General features: G+C 39.9%; 1 protein-coding gene across 1 annotated transcript in view; it reads left to right on the top strand.

The window, feature by feature from the left end:
* Nucleotides 1-21,916, top strand: part of UST (uronyl 2-sulfotransferase) — a 114,667-nt gene that overhangs the window by 74,125 nt on the left and 18,626 nt on the right. The window contains exons 6-7 of the mRNA XM_063124554.1: nucleotides 14,606-14,703; nucleotides 15,458-15,615. Coding sequence (XP_062980624.1) covers nucleotides 14,606-14,703; nucleotides 15,458-15,615 — 256 coding nt within the window. The remainder of the gene's footprint in view (nucleotides 1-14,605; nucleotides 14,704-15,457; nucleotides 15,616-21,916) is intronic.

The following is a 21,916-nucleotide window of genomic DNA, read 5'->3' as shown; positions in this document are numbered from 1 at the left end:
CCTGGTTGCCCTCTTCTGTCTGTTAGGATTTTTTTCAGGAGCTACTTCTGGTTCAGAATGCAGCTTTGCAGGTGCTGATTGGAGCATCTTTTCAACAGCATGTAATACCATTGCAGAAAGAACAGCACTGGCTGCCCATCTGCTACCAGGCTAAGTCCAAGATTTGTTATTGGCACATAAAGCTATAAACAACTTGAGACCAGGTTACCTCAAGGATCATTTGACACTAGTCTGTACCCATGCACAGTTACTCTTGGTGGTTCCGCATGCTCCTATGATCCTTCTTTAGGCTACCAAGAGCAATACAACCTGGTTCTATTCCAAAAACAAAAAGGATGGAACGACTCCCCCTCTTTCTTTATTTTAACAAATTGAGTTTGTTATGTACAGTCAAGTATTTTGAATATAAAAGTACAACTACAGGTAGGTGACTTTTCTAAGTTCTCTGCCAGCATGACTTGGCAGCCGTTGTTGCATCATAACATGGTCAGCTGTGATGTAACATGCTGCCCAGTAAATCACTTCCCTTCATTTGAACAAATTTAGGGTAATCTGGGCTAATTCAGATAAGTGCAGTTTGAACGTAGCACAATTTGTGGTTGCTTATTGCAAAGTAAGAGCAAAGTAACTCACAGCTCGGCCTGTTAAACCTTGGGAGTTTGCAAAGGCGGGGAAGTGGCTAGAAAACCTTGAGGGGTTACAGCAGGCTTTAGGTGAGATGCCGCCATTACAGCTAGTGAAACTGTTGGTTGATTGACAGGTTACTGGAATACATCACACTAGGGAGGCAATCCTATGCATACTTATTGGAAGCTTTATTAACGACAAGCCTCATGTGGCTTATTTCTGAGTAAATATGCAAAGGATTGGATTGCATTGTTCTTTCAATACTGTCCCAGGGAACAGTGATCTATCTAAAGCCGAGAAGAGGCAATTTCCCTCTGTTCTGCCTTCCCTTCCCTGCCACCTTCAGCTACATTCAGACGTTACTTTAAAGCATGATGGATTATTAAGCTACTCAGAATAGCTTATTTTGAAAATAAGCTACTGTTAAGCCCCACATGACCAGACAAATAAACTACTGTGAGTAGTTTAATAAGCTACTGTGTGTAGTATGACTCACCCCACTATCCTGCTGCAGTCCTCCCTTCCAAGTAGTGGTGCTGTTTACAGGATCAGGACAAAACTTCATACACAGCCTCTCCCAGACAGGAAGCACCCAATTCACCATCAAACCCCTGCACAATAACTCACCAAGGAGAGAAAATCCAAAGTGCCCCCAAAAGGGGGAATAGCTAGAAAACCTCGGGGTTTTGCAGTATTGGGACCACACTCCACACACAACCTCTCCTAGCCAGGCGGCACCTGATCCACCATCAAATACTTGTGCATTCATTCCAGAGGAGTGAAAAACCACACATGCCCCACAAAGGGGGAAGTGGCTAGAAAACCTTGGGGTTTGCAACATCGGGACCAAACCTCATACTATATCTCCTCTATTAAGGAGGCACCTAATGCACTATGAAATCGCAGCGCCCTAACTTTGATAACAGTGAAAATCCCGAGTGGCCTAAAAAGGGGGAGATGCCTATAACACCTTGGGGGTTTGCAGGATCAGGACCAAACCTCATCGCCTGCCTCCTCTGTATTGCTGACTTGGTCCCGTTAATGTGTTCCTAATCAGTAAGCTAGCGAACAGCAAAGCGGCAGCTATTTTGATTGTTCTTGCCACACAGCTTTGTAGCCAGCCAAAATAACCCAATGACTGGGTTCAGATAGCACGATAACCAGTGGCGGTTCAAATAGTCGACAGTTGGTTATTTAACCCACCATGGGTTATCATGTTGTGTGGAGGAAGTTTTTTAACCAACGATTGTTTATTTGGCTGAAACAACTAACGTGAATAACCAATAATGCGCAGAGTTGCCTATTTGAGCCACCATTCATTATCATGTTGTGTGGAGGCTACTGTTGGTTATTTTTTCAGTCACAGAGTCACAAGGCAAGAGCGGTCAAAGCAGTGGCTACCCCTCTAGTCCAGCTGGCAGGATAGATTTTCGGCAGCCATGGCTGATGGGATACTAGTGGGAGGGGAGAGAGGGCGGGGGAGGAGTGAGTCAATTCAGCATAGACTAATAGTCAACTCAACACTGATCCTAGTCCATACCATGTGTGGGGAGCATCCCCTAGATAAACAACTGTCGAGTTGATTATTACCCCACCATTGACTATCACTGTTTTCACTGTGACCACCACACAAAACAATAAGCCATGATGGGTTAAATAACCCGCTCTGCAGACTGGTTTTTTTTTCCCCAGGTAGTCTTTGCAGATTTTGACAAATATTTTTTCTTTTAATTTGCAAAATTATATATAGGGAATTCACCAAATATATAGAAACCATACTCTTATCTTTGGTTTTCCTTCCAAATTCTGATAGCCATGCAATCAGCTGAATTATGTGTTGTAGTGGTTTAAAATTTATTTATTTATTTAAAACATTTCTTAGCTGCCTTTCAGGGTGGAAGCCCTCCCAAGGCAGCTTACGATGTTGTGCAGACTTTATACTGTTAGTTTTACCCTACCCTGTGCCTGCTTACCCTACCCTGTGCCTGTTGGCATTCTCTTCCCCTCCTTATTGTTTTACTATGATTTTATTAGATTGTAAGCCTATGCGGCAGAGTCTTGCTATTTACTGTTTTACTCTGTACAGCACCATGTACATTGATGATGCTATATAAATAAATAATAATAATAATAAAAGTATAAACATTAAAAGCAATAAAAGCATAGACAGTAAAGTATCAGATAAAAACAATAAAAGCTAACAGTAAAAACTAAGAATAAAATATCAAGAACAACAACGGCAGTAGCAGCAAAACAGTATTCATTTATGAGAAGGCCATGGTCAAATAAAACATTTTTAAGGCCTTCTTAAAAGCCTGCAAGGATGGTGCATAGCGGGCCTCCAATGTGATTTTGTTCCACAGGTGTGAGGCCACTGCTCAGAATGCCCTCTTAAGTTATTATTAATGTTTTATATAAATGTTTTAGTATTATGAATATCATGATGTATTTCAGTGTTTTTAGTTTCTTCTAAAATGCTTAGAGATATTTTTTAATAAGGACAATGGTATATTAAATCTATTAAATAAATAAATTAAATTAAACAACATAATAATGAGGTAATGACACGCCTCAGTTTCTCCATAATTTAACACAATTTGTGGTTAGTTATCCCTCCACCGCTCAAAAAAATCAATAAATCCCAATTTTATTTTTACTCTTGTTTGTGAAAAACAGTAGCAGTTACAGAAGAAATTTCTCAAGTTGTTTACATAGAACCAGTGTTGGCGGTTGGATAATGTTTTGAGTAGGAGACCTATAAAGAAATAACTGCAGAGCTATGAAAAAACTGGGTGGTCTTGGGGAAAAATTGCATTCTGTCTTAAGTTTCCATCTGTAAAATATACTGAAAATGAGTATATGAACACCTCACAGGGTGTGGAAACAATAAATGATATGACAGTAAACATATTTTTTTATTTTTTTATTTAGGAGATTTATGTCCCACTCATACTTAATGTATGCAGTAAATGCATTAAAAATGATACATTTATAAAACAAATATAGTCAGCTGGTGTTGTCCCTGCCTGCCTCCCCCTCTCTCCTAGAATCATAAAGTGAAAAAGCAAGTTGTGTATGGGTGCTTTAAAAAAAAAACCTCATGTTCTAGGATGAGACAATCCAAAATTCAGGAAGTGGGATAATCATGTAAATAAAGTAGACATCCATATATTTTCAAAATTCTGTTTCAGTAAATCAGATTGAAAGAGAATGTTGGAAGAAATAGTGCCAAGCCCAGAAATTTTTATTCTTTACACTGTGGAGATAGAGAAAAAGAGAGAGGGAGAGATCTATACAAATTGCAGAACTAGCAACATCAGTTCAGTACCACTAGTATTATCATTGCTCTTGCCTTGTAGCCATTGGCGTTAGTATACTAATCATGAAAAGATCATTACTACTAGATGTGTTTTGATGCATCCTCCTTAGGCCCATTACAGTAGCCACAGGTTCATTAAGATCAGGGGTGGGATTTGAGAGGCCAGTTTCAACCCCCTCCCCTGAGAGCCACCCACCCCCACTACAGTTGTAGTCACTCCTGAATTTTGGCAGTAACAGCAAAGCTGTCAGTGGTTTGCCACCAAAATTCAGTACAAACCATCAATTGGTTTGCTGCTGATCCACCATCATTGCAGCAAATTCAGTAACAAGGGAACTAAACAAGGCAAGGGTGCATGCAGGTTGTGTTTTGCCCAATCCGGATTTAGATTCTAGTTAAACAGAGACAGAACAAAGATGGATCATATCTTCAGGGTGGCTTGGAATAGAATCAGACACTCAGGGTCATGTGTGCTCTCTGGTTTCGTAGTAGCGTAAAGAGCAGAAGTGAAGTGCCCATGGTTGTAATTGGGTTTTTTAGATGTTGATTTCTCTTTGAGTTTATGTGCTTCCCTAGCACTCAGGTCTAACTTTATTCTAGGCTGGTTCTTATAGGCAAAAAATCCCAAGCTAAGGATGTACAAAAGTTAGGAGCAGCTTCGTGACAGTGTTCACAAGAGGCTTGAGCAAGGTGTTTTAATAGGTCTAGCCATGACAGCCTTCTCAGTTTGAGCAAGATTGTCAGAGAGCAGCTCCTTGCATACACCCCAAATCTGCTCCAGATCTGCTCCTTTGGAACAGATTTGGGGTATGTTCGAGGGGGCTGCTGGACAGGAGGGAAAATTGAATCTACCATTCTGCTGTCAGAAAGACACCAATGGTAAGAGAAGTCTCTTAACTGATATGTTTTAGTTAAATCTTTTTTTTTTTACTTTATTTGTTTGTGGCATTTATATATTTCTGAAAATTTAAAAATCTCTCAGTGGTTCACAATATTAAAAAACATTTAGGTACAACATGAAAAACACAACATTAAAACAACTGCAGTAAAAACTATTTAAGGAGCAGCAAAATGAAGCAACATGATTAGTTTACTTACTTTGGCTGTAACACCAAAACTGCGGCCCATGTGTAGGGTTATATACTAAAACCAGCAATGTCTCACCTCAGCAATCTAGTATGGACATTGAAATAGTGCTGTTGGCCTTATTCTAGTCTCTAGTGGACTGTTACACTTTCACAAAACACCCACACAATCTGGCACAATGCATTGTCACTGACACAGCTCTTTCCAGTGGGCCTCATGGTGGAATAGTCCTGGCTGTAAAGCTTTGGCTTGAGTAGTATTGGCAGCCTGTGCCTGCAGTCTTGCACCGCATCTGCTTGCCATATGGATCCCTTTAGCCATCCCCTCGCATTCATAAGCAAAGGCCCACATTCTGCTAATATTCAAATTGGACGTTTTTAAAAGTCGATGATGTACTTCTCTGGAAAATGTTATAATTATAGATTTTGATCTGTGATTTGTCACAAAGGTAATCAAATAACAGCTGGTCTTGAATATGTATTTTTTAAAATGTCTATATATGTAAAATAGAAGCTGGACTTTGCATACAACGGGGCATTTTTGCCCCACTGCCCTTAGCTCCCCTCCCGCTCCTCAAACTCTACTCCTGAAGATCAGGATACCCTTTGGATTAAAATTCAACATGGTATGAAAGTTTACAGTTGGAAAGGTAAAGTAGCAACCCCTTGTCCCACAGGCAGATGTGTTTTAGATCATGCACTGGGCCATTTGGATCCTGTCCAGAAAAAGTGTGTGTCATAAAGCGTCCCCTCCCAATTTCAAAGTAATTTTGCTACAACCTTTTTGACTTTTGGTTAATAAGTATGCCTGCCAGGCAAGTAAATAAGCTTCCAGATATGCCTGTTCATTCAAGCCATCGTGACACCTAAGTAAAGTGTGTGGGTGAGCAAGTATCAAGAAGTGCTGTGCCGAAAATTTCTCCTACGAAATTTTTGTCCATTCTCATTCAATTTGATAAAAAGAAATTGCTTTTCGGAGGGGGGCGGGATTGGAAGGAGAAGAAATTTCAGAGAAATTCCCATGGGCTTGGTTCAGGGTACTTGTGCTTGCCTTACTTATGAGAAGATTGAAGTGTGTGTGTGTGTGTGTGTGCGCGCGCGTGCGTGCTGTCTTTCATTGTACAGTCATCTCTCCTAAAATAAGCATTAGTAGCAGTGCTCATTTCCAGAATGGAGCAAATCAGCAGAACTCTCTTCTGACAGATCTGCTGACCTCATTCTGGAAACAAGCGTTGCCATTCATTTCTGGAACTGCTAGTTCCTGTTTCACTAACAATCCATTCCACCAGTGCAGGGGCAGGATAAGATTCTGCCCATAATATACACACTATGTACAGAACTGGAGCTCCCAATGTCTGTCATATCACCACAAGCTCAGATCCCATTAGGTTATACTTGAAGATGGATTTTTTTGCCCCAACATGCATCACCTTACACTTGCTTACATTGAACCGCATCTGCCATTTGGATGCCCACTCTCCCAGCTTGGAGAGATTCCTTTGAAGCTCTTCACAATCCCTTTGTGTTTTTACAACCTTTAATAATTTGGTGTCGTCAGCAAACTTGGCCACTTCACTGCTCACTCCTAATTCCAGATTATTTATGAACAAGTTGAAAATATGAAAGCAGTTTGAAAACAGTATATGAAATGTGCCGTGCCCCCCCCCCCCAACAGTTGTCAGCACACTTCAATACTGTTATAAAGCAGTAGTGTAGATCCTTCCCAGGTCATTTATTCATATTACGCAGGGCTGTTGCATTATGATGGTAAGTTTGACCTATTTTGTAAATATTGAGCAATCATTTTTTTGGTCAGGAGGGATTTAAAAAGTTACAGTACAGGATTTTTAGGATTCTTAGTAGAGCAAGGAAGTTTTCTTTGGCTGTCCATGATGTGTACTATTGACATAAGCTCTGTTGGGAAGAACAGCCACCTTAAAAGACGAGATCACCACTGAGTCTCATATTGATTTTTCTACATAGATTTTTTATTCTCTCTGGAGCCTGTTTACTACCCAAAAACCATTTATTTAGTTCACCACTTCCTCTATGGCCCTTGAAATATGCCTTCAGCTGACACCTCCCTTCATCTTCATTAGAAAATATATAAGAAAGAGAAAAGGCAATTAGATTTAATAGAAAGTTCTGGCATTAGATTTGGTTTAACAAAGAAATGTCATCATTTATTTCTTTGGGCATATTTGTTAATAATTAATCAAAGCTGGCTAGCATCTAGAAAAATATCATTAAGCCTTAGATGGTTAGCTAGCTACTTTTTACCTGCTGCTTTTAATCTATTGGATTTTAGTGGTGGTTAACAGTTTCTGGATTGCTTTGATCATTGTGTGATTTTGTTGTGAACCAGTTTGAGAACTGACAGTATGAAACCAACAGTTGATTTAAGTATAGGTTTTAAATAAACATATTTTATTTATCACTCATAATATGTATCATGTCATATACATAAATGATGGACAGGACAGTGCTGTAGATATATCTGAGCTTTTCCTGTGGTCAGATTTAAAAGTTACTTTAGATTTTAGATTTTTTTCACATAATTTATTCCTGTGCTATTATTCTGAATCACTGAGCTAATAGCAAGATATGCATATTAAAAGTTCCCTAATTATGTATAGTGGGAACATCATAGTCAGCAAATCAGAACTATGTAAATTATCAGGTCATTAAAATATTCAGGCTGCAATCCTGTGCTCACTTATCTGGGAATAAGTCTCACTGAACTCAGTTGGGCATGTATACATGTATAGGATTGCATTGTGCAAGTGTTAAAAGAGAACCTTTTAAATGGAGCCCTTATTTAACTTCAAGCAAATTAAGAAACAGAATGGTAGCAAATTTGAAATATTATAGGAACATAGGAAGCTGTTTTATACTGAGACAGACTGTTGGTCCAGTAGTGTCGGCACTGACGCATCAGGAAAAACTTCCTGACTGTTAGAGCAGTGCGACGGTGGAATCGGTTACCTAGGGAAGTTGTGGGCTCTCCCACACTAGAGGCCTTCAAGAGGCAGCTGGACAAGCATCTGTCGGGGATGCTTTAGGGTGGATTCCTGCAATGAGCAGGGGGTTGGACTAGATGGCCCTGTAGGCCCCTTCCAACTCTGCTATTCTATGATTCTATGACTGGCTGCAGCTCTCCAGGGTTTCAGACAGTTTTTTTCTGCCCTACCTGGAGATGCCAGGGATCAAACCTGGGGCCTTCTGCATGCAAAGCAGGTGCTTTGCCGCTGAGCCACAGCCCCTCTCCATCTAGAGCCTGCCATTTTTTCCAGAGAAATTAAACATGATAAAGTGATATTTTTAATTGAAGACAATTTATAAACATACTTTTAAAATTGAAAATATAACCCTGGTGTTTTCCATTTGTTGCTTTCTTTCCAGTTGTCTCACTGGAGACAACCATATTCATGTTTTTTAATACTATTTGTGTGATAATTCCTCTTATTATTTAGTTCTGTGAATATGTGAAACTATCAGCAGTTAAGTATAAAATCCACCACATTTTGCCTTTTCCCTAGATCTTTGCTTAATCAAGAGAATTGTGTTTTGATGTCTTCTCCCTACCTCTCACCCCACCACCGTATACATATGGGTATCTTCACAGACAGTAAATAGAGGTTTGAGTTTACTCTGAGGAGACTTGGGTTCAATTCCTGCTCCTATATGATGCTCACTAGGTTGGCATTTGGAAGTCATTCTATGGAAATGGGAAATCTCATATGCTCCACCTTGTGCTCATTAGGGGAAAAGTAGGATGGGAAATTTTCCCATCTGGAACAGGAAAGCAAAGTTCAGACACAGCAGCATTTTTCACCCTTCTTCTCTCTCCTACATAAAAGGTCCCGGGTTTAAACATCAGAAATTCTTTGAAAGGTCTGGTTGACCTTGTATGTGGGCCTTATTTTGAAAACAGTTCAGAAACCCCAGTTGATCTAAAATAGGGCTGCAAGTTTATTAACTGGGACTGTGTGCTACAATCATCTTTTCTGCAGCTTGAATGCCCAAAGTGGTCACTGGCATGTTCTGCTTGATTATGCAAGCGAGCCCATCATTTGGTGTGAAATTTACTGTGTATTTCTGTTGCTGAACTGATTTTATTCCTTTCTCTGCAGGTTAAAAAGTATTGTGCTGCTATCGGTTTTGTTCTTGTATTTTAATATGATGTGTTACTTCTTGTGAGCTGCCCAGAAAATATTAGGCAGTCTTAATCCCTATCTTTTTATGCTGTTTAAGTTTGATTGTTTTAAAGATTTTAAAGAATTTATTGTTTTAAAGAATTTTTTTTAAAAAAATAATCTCCATTTTTATTTCATTAAGATTATATACTGCCTTGGACACCCTTTCAAAGACTGAGCGGCAGTAGCATTTTTAGCATGTTTATCCAAACACTAATTTCAACAGTATTTCTTAAGTAAGATTTTAACTGAAACCAGGAGATCTTCCATTAGCTGAGGGTGGCCACTTGGAAGGACAGTATATAGAGCTTTAAAAGATTTATCATTTGAGTAGACAAAAATTTTGAACAAAAATTTGCTATCAGTAGCATTCCCCACAGAACAACAGATCAGAGCTGAGAACAGTTAAGATAAAATTTATTGTTTTTAAAAGCAACATAATGTAATTCTTGTAATCCTGTGACAAGGAGCAAATACACATTGTTGAATGATATGTGTTATGTTTGCATTGATAGGGCCATCAGATTATTGCTATTGAAGCCTTTTCATTATCCTTGGCATATTAGTATACTCTATGTTTCACATGCATTGAGAGAGAATATCCTAAATATTGCTGTGAATGTTTGTTAAAACCCTTCACTTCATTTTTGGAATACCTCCACAAATTTGTTCAGCACAGAGTGTACTATTGGAGATGTATCATGAATGTGAGGGCTGTGCCAAATTTATACATTTTATTTGCAAACAGTTAACATTATTAGAAAAACTTGTGTGGATATGCTAGTATCCCATGCTTCTGAGTCTATAAGTGTTAATTGCTTAGATGATATTGGAAATTGCATCAGATTGTTGATAGCCCTCTTACATGCCTCTGAAACGGTCACTAACGTACTAATTTATTTATTTCCTACATTTATATACCGCCCCATAGCCGAAGCTCTCTGGGCGGTTTACAAAAGTTAAAAACAGTAAACATTTAAAAAGTATACAAAAAGTACTAAGCACTTTCTCAGCTTTAAAGAGAGTGCCCATAAACTAAAGGACTGTGAACTTTCATGCAAGCAAATGTAAAATCACTCAAGGCTTTTTAAAATACCATTTTACTTTACAGAAGCTTCCCTCAGCCAACAGTGTTCTGGCTTTTGGGCTATGATGACAGCTGCTGTGGCCACAAAACAACAACCCTGCACTATGCTGCCTATTAACATGTAGATCTGTCCGTGTGCGCACAGTTCCTTTGCATTATAGTTGCTAAATATGGAGGAATGTGAACTCTTTAGGGTTTCTGATTTATTTACTTACTTACTAGCAAGAATATCTAACTCTGATGGGTTGGAATAGCCCTTATTCCTCAAAGCCTTGAAGCAGAGTTATGCAGTTGGACACATTGTGCCTGCACCATCTGAGCATCAGCACAGCCATTGGCACTCCCAGGGACAGCTCCTGTCATGTTGAACCCCTGTAAATCCCTGAGGGAGTGGTCTGCCTACTCCATTCCCCTGAGGGGGTTCTGCTCAATATGAGGGCCAGGTTCAGCCATTGTCAGGATCAGGCCTGTAGTGTGGGGAAAAGGGTTTCAGGAGGTCAATCAGATTCAGAATCTGGAGGAGGAGGACGATGATGGCTAGAAATTTACCAGCCAAGAGGAAGTGGGGGAGGAGATCCTCCAAGACTCTTCAGGAGTCAAGGAGGAATCTTTCCAGGAGCTTATTGGAAAGAATGCCATCCTCCCCCGGTCCCTGGGAACTCAGCCTCTGTTGGAGGGGGAAGAGACTTTGGAGTTGACAGATCCCAGAGACTGCCACAAGGTCAGGAGGGTGGAGTTGAGAGCAGGTGAGAGGCAGTCTCCCAGGCTAGCCACTCGCCAAAGACTTTTCCAAAAAGACCCTCCCTGAGCTAAAGTGACTCTTGGACTGCACAAACAACTGCTTAGCATAGTTACCCTAATTAAGCCTAGAGGAAAGCTCCTAGCATGCGCACTTCCTTCAGGTATGAAGAGATGTTTATTTGCTGAATAAAGATTTATGGATTACACAGCAGACCTCTTTATTGTCTTGCATCTCAGCAGGAGGGCTTGAATTACAGAAGCATATATCTCTGTTAACTTGAACTAATCCTCTTATACACACATCCCACACCTGCTTCAAATTGTACTGACAGCAAAGATATACGCTAGTTAGGGAAGTCTACCACCTAGTGACTGAAGATGGTTCTGCAGGCTTAAAATGCTTAATTTAATTAAAGTTAATGCATTTTAACAACAAAATAACCCTGAAGCACACACCCTGTTAGTATGCCTGCCAAGTTTCAGGTTTCTAGTTTTCATGGTCTTGGAACTATGGTGCTGACAGACACTTCCTCTTTTATTATTATGGACTGTGGTAGCTTATCTTCCCTTTCATTTCCATAGAAATTATACTCTACCTTCTTCCCCAGACCTTTGATTTGTTTTTCTGCCTTCTGTCAACAGCATAGAGGCCCTGTGCAAGTTTTTCACCCAGTTCCATTTCACTCTTACTATCTGCACTAAATCACATCCAGTATACCATGCCCAATGCTTCTTCCTGATGGTTTATTTATTTATTTATTTATTTATTACATTTCTATACCGCCCAATAGCCGGAGCTCTCTGGGCGGTTCACAAAAACAACAGTATAAAACCATAATATAAAATACAATATAAAAGCTCAACCATATAAAAACAGCAGCAATGCAAAATTACAAATTTAAAACACCAAGTTAAAATTTATTTATAGACTGTTAAAATGCTGGGAGAATAAAAAGGTCTTCACCTGGCTTCTAAAAGCATATAATGTAGGTGCCAAGCGAACCTCCTTAGGGAGCTCATTCCACAGCCGAGGTGCCACAGCAGAGAAGGCCCTCCTCCTGGTAGCCACCTGCCTCGCTTCCTTTGGCAGGGGCTCGCGGAGAAGGACCCCTGAGGATGACCTTAGGGTCCGGGCAGGTACATATGGGAGGAGGCGTTCCTTCAGTTAACCTGGCCCCAAGCGGTTTAGAGCTTTAAATGTTAATACCAGCACTTTGAATCGGGCCCGGACCTGGACTGGCAGCCAGTGAAGCTGGAAAAGGACTGGCGTAATGTGGTCTCGTCGGCCAGTCCCTGTTAGTAAGCGTGCTGCCCTGTTTTGTACCAGTTGAAGTTTCCGGACCGTTTTCAAAGGCAGCCCCACGTATAACACATTGCAGTAATCCAAATGAGAGGTTATCAGAGCATGGATAACTGTAGCTAGGCTATCTCTGTCCAGATAAGGGCACAGCTGGTATATCAGCCTAAGCTGATAAAAGGTGCTCTTTGCCACTGAGTTCACCTGTGCCTCAAGTGACAGTTCTGGATCCAAGCGCACCCCCAAACTATGGACCCGATCCTTCAGGGGGAGTGCAACCCCATCCAGGACAGGGCAAACAACACCTCGCCGGACAGATGAACCACCCGCTAACAGTACCTCCGTCTTGTCTGGATTGAGTTTCAGTTTATTAGCCCTCATCCAGTCTATTACCGTGCCCAGGCACTGGTTCAGAACAGTCACTGCCTCACCTGGGTTTGATGAAAAGGAAAGGTAGAGCTGGGTATCATCCGCATATTGATGACACCTCAGTCCACATCTCCGGATAACCTCCCCCAGCGGCTTCATGTATATGTTAAACAGCATAGGGGATAAGATAGAGCCCTGTGGAACCCCATGGCTTAGGAGCCATGGCACAGAGCAATAATCCCCCAGCACCACCTTCTGGAATCGGCCATCCAAGTAGGAGCGGAGCCACTGCAACGCAGTACCTCCAACTCCCAGCTCAGACAACCTATCCAGAAGGATACCATGGTCGATGGTATCGAAAGCCGCTGAGAGGTCCAGGAGAACCAACAGGGTCGCACTCCCCATGTCTCTCTCCTGACAGAGGTGATCCCACAGGGCGACCAAGGCAGTTTCCGTTCCAAAACCAGGCCTGAAACCCGATTGAAATGGATCTAGATAATCCGTTTCATTCAAGAGTGCTTGGAGTTGTCCTGCAACCACCCGCTCAAGCTCCTTGCCCAAGAAGGGGATATTAGCCACCGGCCTGTAGTTGTTAACATCCTCCGGGTCCAGGTTAGGCTTCTTCAGGAGTGGTCTAATTACCACCTCTTTTAAAGAGGCCGGCACCACTCCCTTTCTCAAGGAGGCATTTACAACCTCCTGGACCCAGCCGGCGATCCCCTCCTTATTTGATGTAATGAGCCATGACAGGCAAGGGTCAAGCACACAGGTGGTCGACCGGACTTGGCCAAGCAGCTTGTCCACATCCTCGGGCCTCAATAACTGAAACTCATCCAATAAAACTGAACCGGACGGCACTCTGAACGCCTCTACTAGTGGAGCTGCATTAAGTGTGGTGTCCAATTCATGGTTAGAAATTCTGGGGTCATTCTGTGACATCAATACAGCTTAGCCTACTGCTGAGGGAGTGGTGGGGTGTTTGGTGGTCAGATTCCAATGTCAGCTTATTTGCATTTGTGTATATATCATTGTATTATTGTGGCATGCATAATTGAGTTTAACATGTTTCTGTTATTATACTGAGATTTCTACAGTAATAGTTTGGTTCTTGATATAGCTTTTGATACAGAAATCATTCTTAACATGTTCATATAAACAATGTGTAATTACAGTTTTTAATTTATTTTAAGCATCTGTCCTTAATAATACTTAAGTTAATACTTAACACTTAAGTACTTAATAAACCACACCAAATTTTAACTTTTATTCACATTATTATTATTATTATTATTATTTACATTATATACCGCCCCATAGCCGATATAGTGCACTCCTGTCCGTTGTTGATTAAGAATGTTCCAGTTTCTACTTATTGAATGTCTTAAATATCTTTGATCCCTATGCTGATTGCATTGAATGTGAGAGTGCAGTTAAAATGTTACGTTTTGTTTTAAATTCTATAGAAGCTGGACTAGATGGACCCTTGGTCTGATCCATCATGGCTTTTCTTATGTTCTTAGGTTCTAATTTTCAAAAGCAAAACTGATACAACATATGAATAATATATAGTTGTGGTAAATCATGTTGAGGCAGAGGATCTGCCATAAGCCTCCATAAAATCAGTGTGCAAAGAACCTTGAAGATTGTATTTGTTAGAACCTATATAGGTTGAACCCATGTAACATGGATACATATGCCCCTTGTAAGTAATTAATTGTGTAGTGGACGTTTTCCAAGATGGTTGACATGCAAATGTAGACTTGCCACCAGAATAACCTTTCTGTATGCAGTCGTTCATAATTTTCACAAGACAGAATTTCGTTGTTAAAACCTTAACATTTCAAATTGCTTTTCTCTCCCACTCACCCTTCCCCTTTCTTTTAGGATATTAACGTATGTGTTCTTGAGAACTACCCTGAATGTTCCAATCCCAGGTTATTTTATATTATTCCATATTTCTGTGGACAGCATCCAAGATGCAGGTAACTATATATCCACCTTTTATTTCTTTTTCAGCCATTCTAAAATTATGGTTTACCACTTAGGAAACCAGGAGAATTTAGGATTTAGAATGATCAACAAACAGCAGCAGGAAGCTAAACTACTGTTGCCATTGTTAATCTGAAGGACAGTGAATCATGTAAAAAACCAATTGGCCATATTAGCAAACAAGCTATGGCACATGCTAAAGAAAGGGGCAAAATAAGTCCCAAAGCCATAAGCCAGTTGATCTGTGAATAAATTAGTTCCTTTTTCTAAAATAGTAAAGAGCTGGAGCCTGAACATAAAGGCAAGATAGCCTCTTCTTCATACCTCTCCACCCGAAAATCATAAGCCTGTCCTGTCCAGAATTAGATATTCAGTAGAAACTGATATTGCAGGAAACCAAATCCTTTGGGGAACACAGTTTTATTAACCCCCCTCTCCACAACAGGCCAGTGTTGATGGCTTGATTAGTTCGATCCCTTGTTCTTTAAATAATTAAATCTCATGAAACCATGCTGTGCAGCCCAGGTGCTAAGGTGTACATTAGCATCTCAGTATACCGATTGCTTATGACAAGCTGATTTGAAATGCTTTAAATATGTCACTGAAACCTTGATAGTTAACATTTATAGATAAATTTTGTAGAAGATATTGTTATAATATAAATTAGTCCAAACCCACTTTTATTATTGAATAAAACTTTTGTTTGCAAAATTCAATTTGAAGATTTTTTAAAAACTTTTTTTTAAGGGAGCCTGGTGAATGGGCCCTCGAGAGAGCAAAAGTGAATGTGAATGAAAATTTCCTTCTTGTGGGGATTCTGGAAGAATTGGAAGATGTGCTGCTTTTACTAGAAAGATTTTTACCTCATTATTTCAAGGATGTACTCAGCATTTACAAAAACCCAGGTAACTGTATACTGATATTTTTCCTAATTGATTTCTATTATTCAATACATTTTCTTGTTTCATTGTATGATTCATAAATGTCATATATAACTCTGCATGCTGAACAAGCAATAAGCAAGTTGAAAATGTTCAAATTTAAAATAATAATAATACATCCATTGGATTAAATGATAATAAACCTTCACATCTCAGTCTTTAAGGTATACAAACAGCTTAAATAGATAAAATTGGAAGCTCTCTCTCTCTCTCTCTCTCTCTCTCTCTCTGAGGATAGGAGTGCAATAAGTCAAAAATTTAAGTTTTGTTTGTGTAATAGTAAACATTCTACCAGTTTTACTACTGATGTTAGAATGGTGCTAGGCACTTAGTATTAACTGGAATATTAATATATTAATATATTTTAAAATGTCAATGACATATGATCCATCATTGTGAAGTTAGTATAATTTATACTAGCTGAAGTCTCAGTTGCTATATAAGATTAGATTGGTGTGGGTTGTGGCTTACATAATCATCTGTGAAGTGTATTATTATTTATTTAAGTTTCTAACTTGCCTTTCAAGGCTTGCTACCCTCAAAAGGGGGCTTTCAAAATTCTAAATCTGGTGAAAATACCATTACCATTCAATTTTTAAACCACAACTCCCAAAAAACCAGAAGCACCTAAAGATTTCTTCAGGTAATGTTGTGGTTTACATTTAAACAAATGCAGACTGGAATAAATGTGTCTTCAGAGTTCTTGTTGTTTTTAAGCAATTAGTGATGAGGCCATATATATCCCACTTGGGAGGTAGTTCCACAGGAGTTGGGCAACTACTGAGAAAGCCCTATCCATGGTACCTGCTGGCCTAATGGCTCTCCAACTTGGAGAATTACAAGTATTCTATGCGGAGACAGAGGTGCCTCATGCCTCCCTCTCTGCATTTTACCTAGACGGGCAATTTTACCTGTCTACTGGAAGCTTCGGGGGAAAGGGAGGGAAGGAGGCTGGGACAGCAATAGGAAAAAGGCATAAGACAGCTATCCTGGTCTCCTCCCCTTCCCACCCCCAGGAACGCCCTCTTTCCCCATCACCATGCTCAATTTTGTAAGTGCGGAGGGGTAGCTGGCATGGTTATCTCCATGTCAGCTACAAGAGGGATGGGCGGGGAGGACGGTTTCCTGACGGTTTGAGCCATGTCTCCGACCTCATATCCAGGAAACCAAAAAAATCTGATGTCCCCCAGATGCTGTCTAGGGGACATAGGATCGCTCCCTAAAATATTAAAATTAGTCATTCTTCAGACTGCTTTACCCATCCAACAAAGGCTCTGCTTCTGAGAAAAAGTATATGTGTGTGTATGTGTACACACCTACATACAGAGGATAGATTAAGCAAATACTTAAAATATAAAATGTATGCTTGGAGAGTGAATATGTGTATTTTCTGTACTGGTTTGCACTAAGTTTGGGGATATAAGTTTCAGTACTAAGATGATTTGGCCAGAAGGTGGCATTGTCTCTCTTCTTTTCTCATACAATTATAAAACCAGGAACTTGAAATAGCAAACACAGACTTGCATAGACTTTTTATATTTTACATTTTGTTCAGTAAAGAGACAAATGAATATTTAAAAATCGAATTGCGTCTCTACTCTTCCTCTTCCTCTTGAATCTACAAGATTCACAATTAACCAGAAGAATGCTCTGATTTTCATGTTTTATAAAGTATCACCTCAATAAGCATGCTTCTAAGATATGCAGATTTGGTTTGTGTAAATATGTTTAGTTTGTGTTATAACATAAATGCATATGTGCATATTTTACAATGCCCATGGTACTCTATAGAGAAGGGTTGCCTCTTATAAACATTCATGTTTAGTTTATAATCATCATAAATCTTTGGTTTTATTTGAAATTTTGGACCTCAGAATGGACTATTGATACCATATTTTGCATTTCAAAGTTTACCTTGAAGTTTAGATTGAAAATATTGTGAAGCAGCCTTTCCCAAACTGACATCCTCCAGATGATTTGGGGTACAACTCCCATCATCCCAATGTCAGCTTGGCTACTGACCAGGTTAGTATGGGAATGATGGAAGTTGTAATCCAACACACTTCAAGGATGCCATCATGCCAGGTTGGGGATGGCTTTTATAGAAGTAATAAGAGGTAACAGAACAAGTACTCTTATAGATCAGTTAAAGAACAGGTAGTAGGAATAAATGGGTAGTTCTCCCAGTGGAATAGTGTTAGAAGTGGATTTCCCAATGTCCTGTATTGGGACTAATGCTTTTTAACTTCATAAATGACCTAATTTTAGGAGTGAGCACTAAGGTGGCCAAATTTGGTAACTACACCAAATTATTCAGGGTGGTAAAAGCAAGAAGTGATTGCAGAGAACTCCCAAATGATCTCGCCAAATTTGGAGAATGCACAAATACAGTTGAATATAAGTACATGTAAAGTGATGTACGTTAGAGTAAAAAATCCTAACCAATATATACTGAAGGGATCTGAGCTGATGGTCAGTTTTCCTTGCCCCACGTTGTCCTGGTCTTGCCTTATGAAGCATCTAGCCTTACTGATAAACGAGGGCTCTTTCTCACTGTTTAACTCATTCTGCCTGCTACTGATGTAAGCAACAAACTGACATGGGTCAACTCACAAAACAGTAATACTCAGATGCTTCATAAGGCATTACTGGACCAGGAAAACATGAGGCATCTTTGCTAGTTACAGGCACTCCATCCTCCCCATCTGGATTTGGGCCTGAAAGACTAAGAAAAAGTGCCACTCACAATCACTCGGGGACAAACATGTTCACCACCCTGAGTTCCTTGGAAGAAAGGCAGAATAGAAAGTAGGCAGCAGAACCATTATTCTGCCTGTTCATAAATGATCAAAACTCACCCCTCTTCAGTTTTGCCATTTCTTATTAAGAACTGATAATTGGTCTACATGACACTTTAATTTCTGCCTTTCCTTTGCTCCACTTCATTTGTGCACTGTACCTTAGTTTTACTTCTACTTAAACTGTGATCTTTCCAAAGGCATGGACCCCTCTATGTCATAGAATACTACACACATTTCAATTCCTACACAAAGGACAGTAAACAGAGGCCCTACACATGCATAGCCATACCAGCGGCACTGTAGATGCAGCTGCTGCTGTGCAATCCAGCCTCACCCAGACCTTTGGATTATTGGAGTCTGTCAACTGCCATGCCACAACTGAGTGAGGTCAAACTATAGGAAACAAACTATAACACAACAACTCAAGGCCCAACTTGTCTTTGGCCACATGCGCCAGGAATATTCATAATGTATGCATGGCTTTTGCCTGGCAGTCCCAAATAGCAAGGAATACTTCAAATACATGTTACAGGGTGCTGGGGAAATCATATGCTGCTGGTGGAAGATATTGGGCTCCATCAATTTGTCTGAACTCATATGAAACCACAAGAGGATTCTGAATGCCAGCATGACTAATAATTTTACTTGTATGGTATGATACTAACAGCAGTTTCAGAAGTTTTCTCACTGTTGAAAGAAATGTGCAAAGAATTGTGTAGATTTTTTTGTATTAGTGGATTGGGTCCAAAGTTGTGGTGGATCTTTCACATATTCCTCTTCACTACTCCCACCTGAAAAGCTGCTCCAAAGGTTCATAGCACCATCCGATAGAGTGTTTTGGGAGAAGGGAATTGCCCAAAATTGCACAAATTCCACTCATACAAGATTCCTTTGTCCAGTTTCAGGTGATTCCCTTGTCCCACTGCAGCCCTCTGCCCCTTCGTCCATGCTTTTTAGGATAGTCCCTTGACCTTCTGTGGAGGCTTTTCAGAGAACTGCAGGGGTGAAAAGAAGAAGAGAAAAATCCACAGCCTTCCATTTGCTCAACTTTGAATTCAATCTAAATTTCATGTGTATAAAGTGTGTTTATGTGTATGGAATTATGGTATTTCTCCTTGTATTAACATTATGGTGTTGACATTTTATAACCTAGTCAGGCCACTAAGCAGTGCAGCCATTTCTTTCGGTGATCACATCAGGTTTCTTGGTACAGCGTTTGCTTTGTTATAGAGTTACTTGTAGAACCTCCCTTGAGGTCAGCCTGCAGGTGGGTTCCTTTGTTTCTCTGGCTCCATCTTTCTGGAACTTGCTTTCAAGCTCATTTTTCAGCTGCTTGTAGGGGGCAGGGGGAAACAACACCAAAAAAAGTTAGCTTTTTATTCGCTTAGGATAAAAAAAAATCCAGACATCTGATTCATGAATTTGGCTGTTATTGCGAGTCATATCTATGCTATGAATTTGGCTGTTATTAGGAGTCACATCTCCCCGTTATTGCTGAAAACAAGTTCATATATTCCCTTGCTGTGCTCCAATCTGAGCCCCACTCCATCGTGAATTAGTAAATTTCCCTCAGTACATCAATTATATGTATTGAGGCCCATGTTTAAAATATGAGCACAATTTCATTATCATTTTTTTTTACTTCTGTTCTGAAAATATTTCAGATGCCATCTCTTAAATTTAGTTTCACATTTTTGTGCCCCTTGTGGCTGCTTGATTTGAACAAAAGTTATTGATATAACATCTAGATGATGAACACATATTGATGAATTGGCACACTTTGGTGCAGTAAAAAAATATTTATGTGTGCCCTGGATCCTGAAGTCATAAACTATCATCATAAGGGATCTCAAACCCAGCCATCTCCCTCCCATCCCAAGGTTGTCTGCAATTTGCTAAGAGTGGGCTGGAAGACATTTTCCTTGTTGAGTTCTTGTTATGGGTTGTTGCCCCAGGTGAGTGGATTTATGGAGACCTGCCTGCTGTTTCTCTTGCTGAACCTTGTTGGCCTCCAACTGCTGTCTGATAAAATGCTTGTGAGTTTCTTCAGTTACCCTGTGGTTTCTGTTCATGGTCTTGTCTAAGGATTATTTATTTCTTAATTATTACCTGAAATATATAATGTCTTTTAGGGCACAATTGCCCCTTTAAGGCAGTGTAGAAGATTTAATGAAATATAATTATAGTGAGGGGCTGTGGCTCAGTGGCAGAACACATGCTATGCACGCAGAAAGCCCCACGTTTAGGCCTCAGCATCTCCAGGGAGGGCTGGAAGAAATTCTGCCTGAAGCCCTGGAGAGCCACTGACAGTCAGAGTCAACAATACTGGGCTAGATTCAGTATAAAGCAACTTTCAATATTTGTTCTTGTTGTTAATTATAAACATAATAAAATAATAATCTGATTAAACCACATTAAAACGACTTAAAATTGAGCAGGAGCAGTTAATAAACAGCAGCAATTAATAAAAAACCAGTCTGAAATAAAGATGTGTTTCCTTAAAAGTTTCCAAAGGTGAGACCACTGATATTTCCTTAGGAAGACAGTCCATAAATGTGGGACTACCATTGGAAAGGCCCTAGGATGAACTCATAGCAAAATGATCCAGATTTAATGACAACTAGCTGAGTGTTTTACATCTATAATTTAGCAGTGATGAATTCTTGATCATCTCTGTTCCTGTTTAAAAAAAGTTTCAAAGGTATAGGTTATCCCTCCTTTTTTGGTGACGCTAAAACTTTCTGACGAATATCAAAAACATAATTTGAGAATAAATTAAGATTCTTATTAATTCTTGAGGATAAAGTTAGTATGCATGTGAATTTGTAAAATATGTCAAGTAGCTATCAGGATCTGGTCCACATTTATTTATATTTTAAAGCGTGGTAGGCAGTGTGGTCCCCCAAGCAAGAATGCACCCCCAGACACCTTTCTTGGTGCCCACCAAGATGCCCTACCCTTCTCACTTTTTTTAATTAACATATTTTCTTACCAGTAGCTGTGATTGCTTCAAAGCAAAGTGAGAGCCTCCAGAACCTGCCATCTTCATTTCCCATTAATGCATGTGTGTTATACAGTGACTAGTCACTCCTCCCACGGCAGTCCTTTTGTGGCGGTGCCCACAACAGTATATCAATTGCCAAATGTGTCCATGGGCCCCAAAAGATTACTTCCCCCTGTTTTAAAGGGCTGAAAAATACATGAATTTGTGCTTCATGTCTGACATGTAGTTCAGGTATTTGGTACATGGGTCTCCAAGCCACATACAAAAACAAACAAACCCCAATCTCATGAAGCAATGCTGAATGCAACTCCAGAAAGGCTTTGCCAAGAAACAGTGGGTCTGTTGAGTTGCTTCTGTTTTGAGAAGTAATCTTCCATTCAGTTGCCATAGCCTAATATGTGCTTGGCCTGTGGTGTAGAATTCAGTACAGATCAATGCCAAATGTGGCTTTTCATTCTGC

Source organism: Elgaria multicarinata, chromosome 4 (genome assembly GCF_023053635.1).
Source record: "Elgaria multicarinata webbii isolate HBS135686 ecotype San Diego chromosome 4, rElgMul1.1.pri, whole genome shotgun sequence".
NCBI lineage: Eukaryota > Metazoa > Chordata > Lepidosauria > Squamata > Anguidae > Elgaria > Elgaria multicarinata.
The sequence above is the reverse complement of the archived record's forward strand: the minus strand, read 5'-3'. Positions and strand labels throughout refer to the sequence as shown.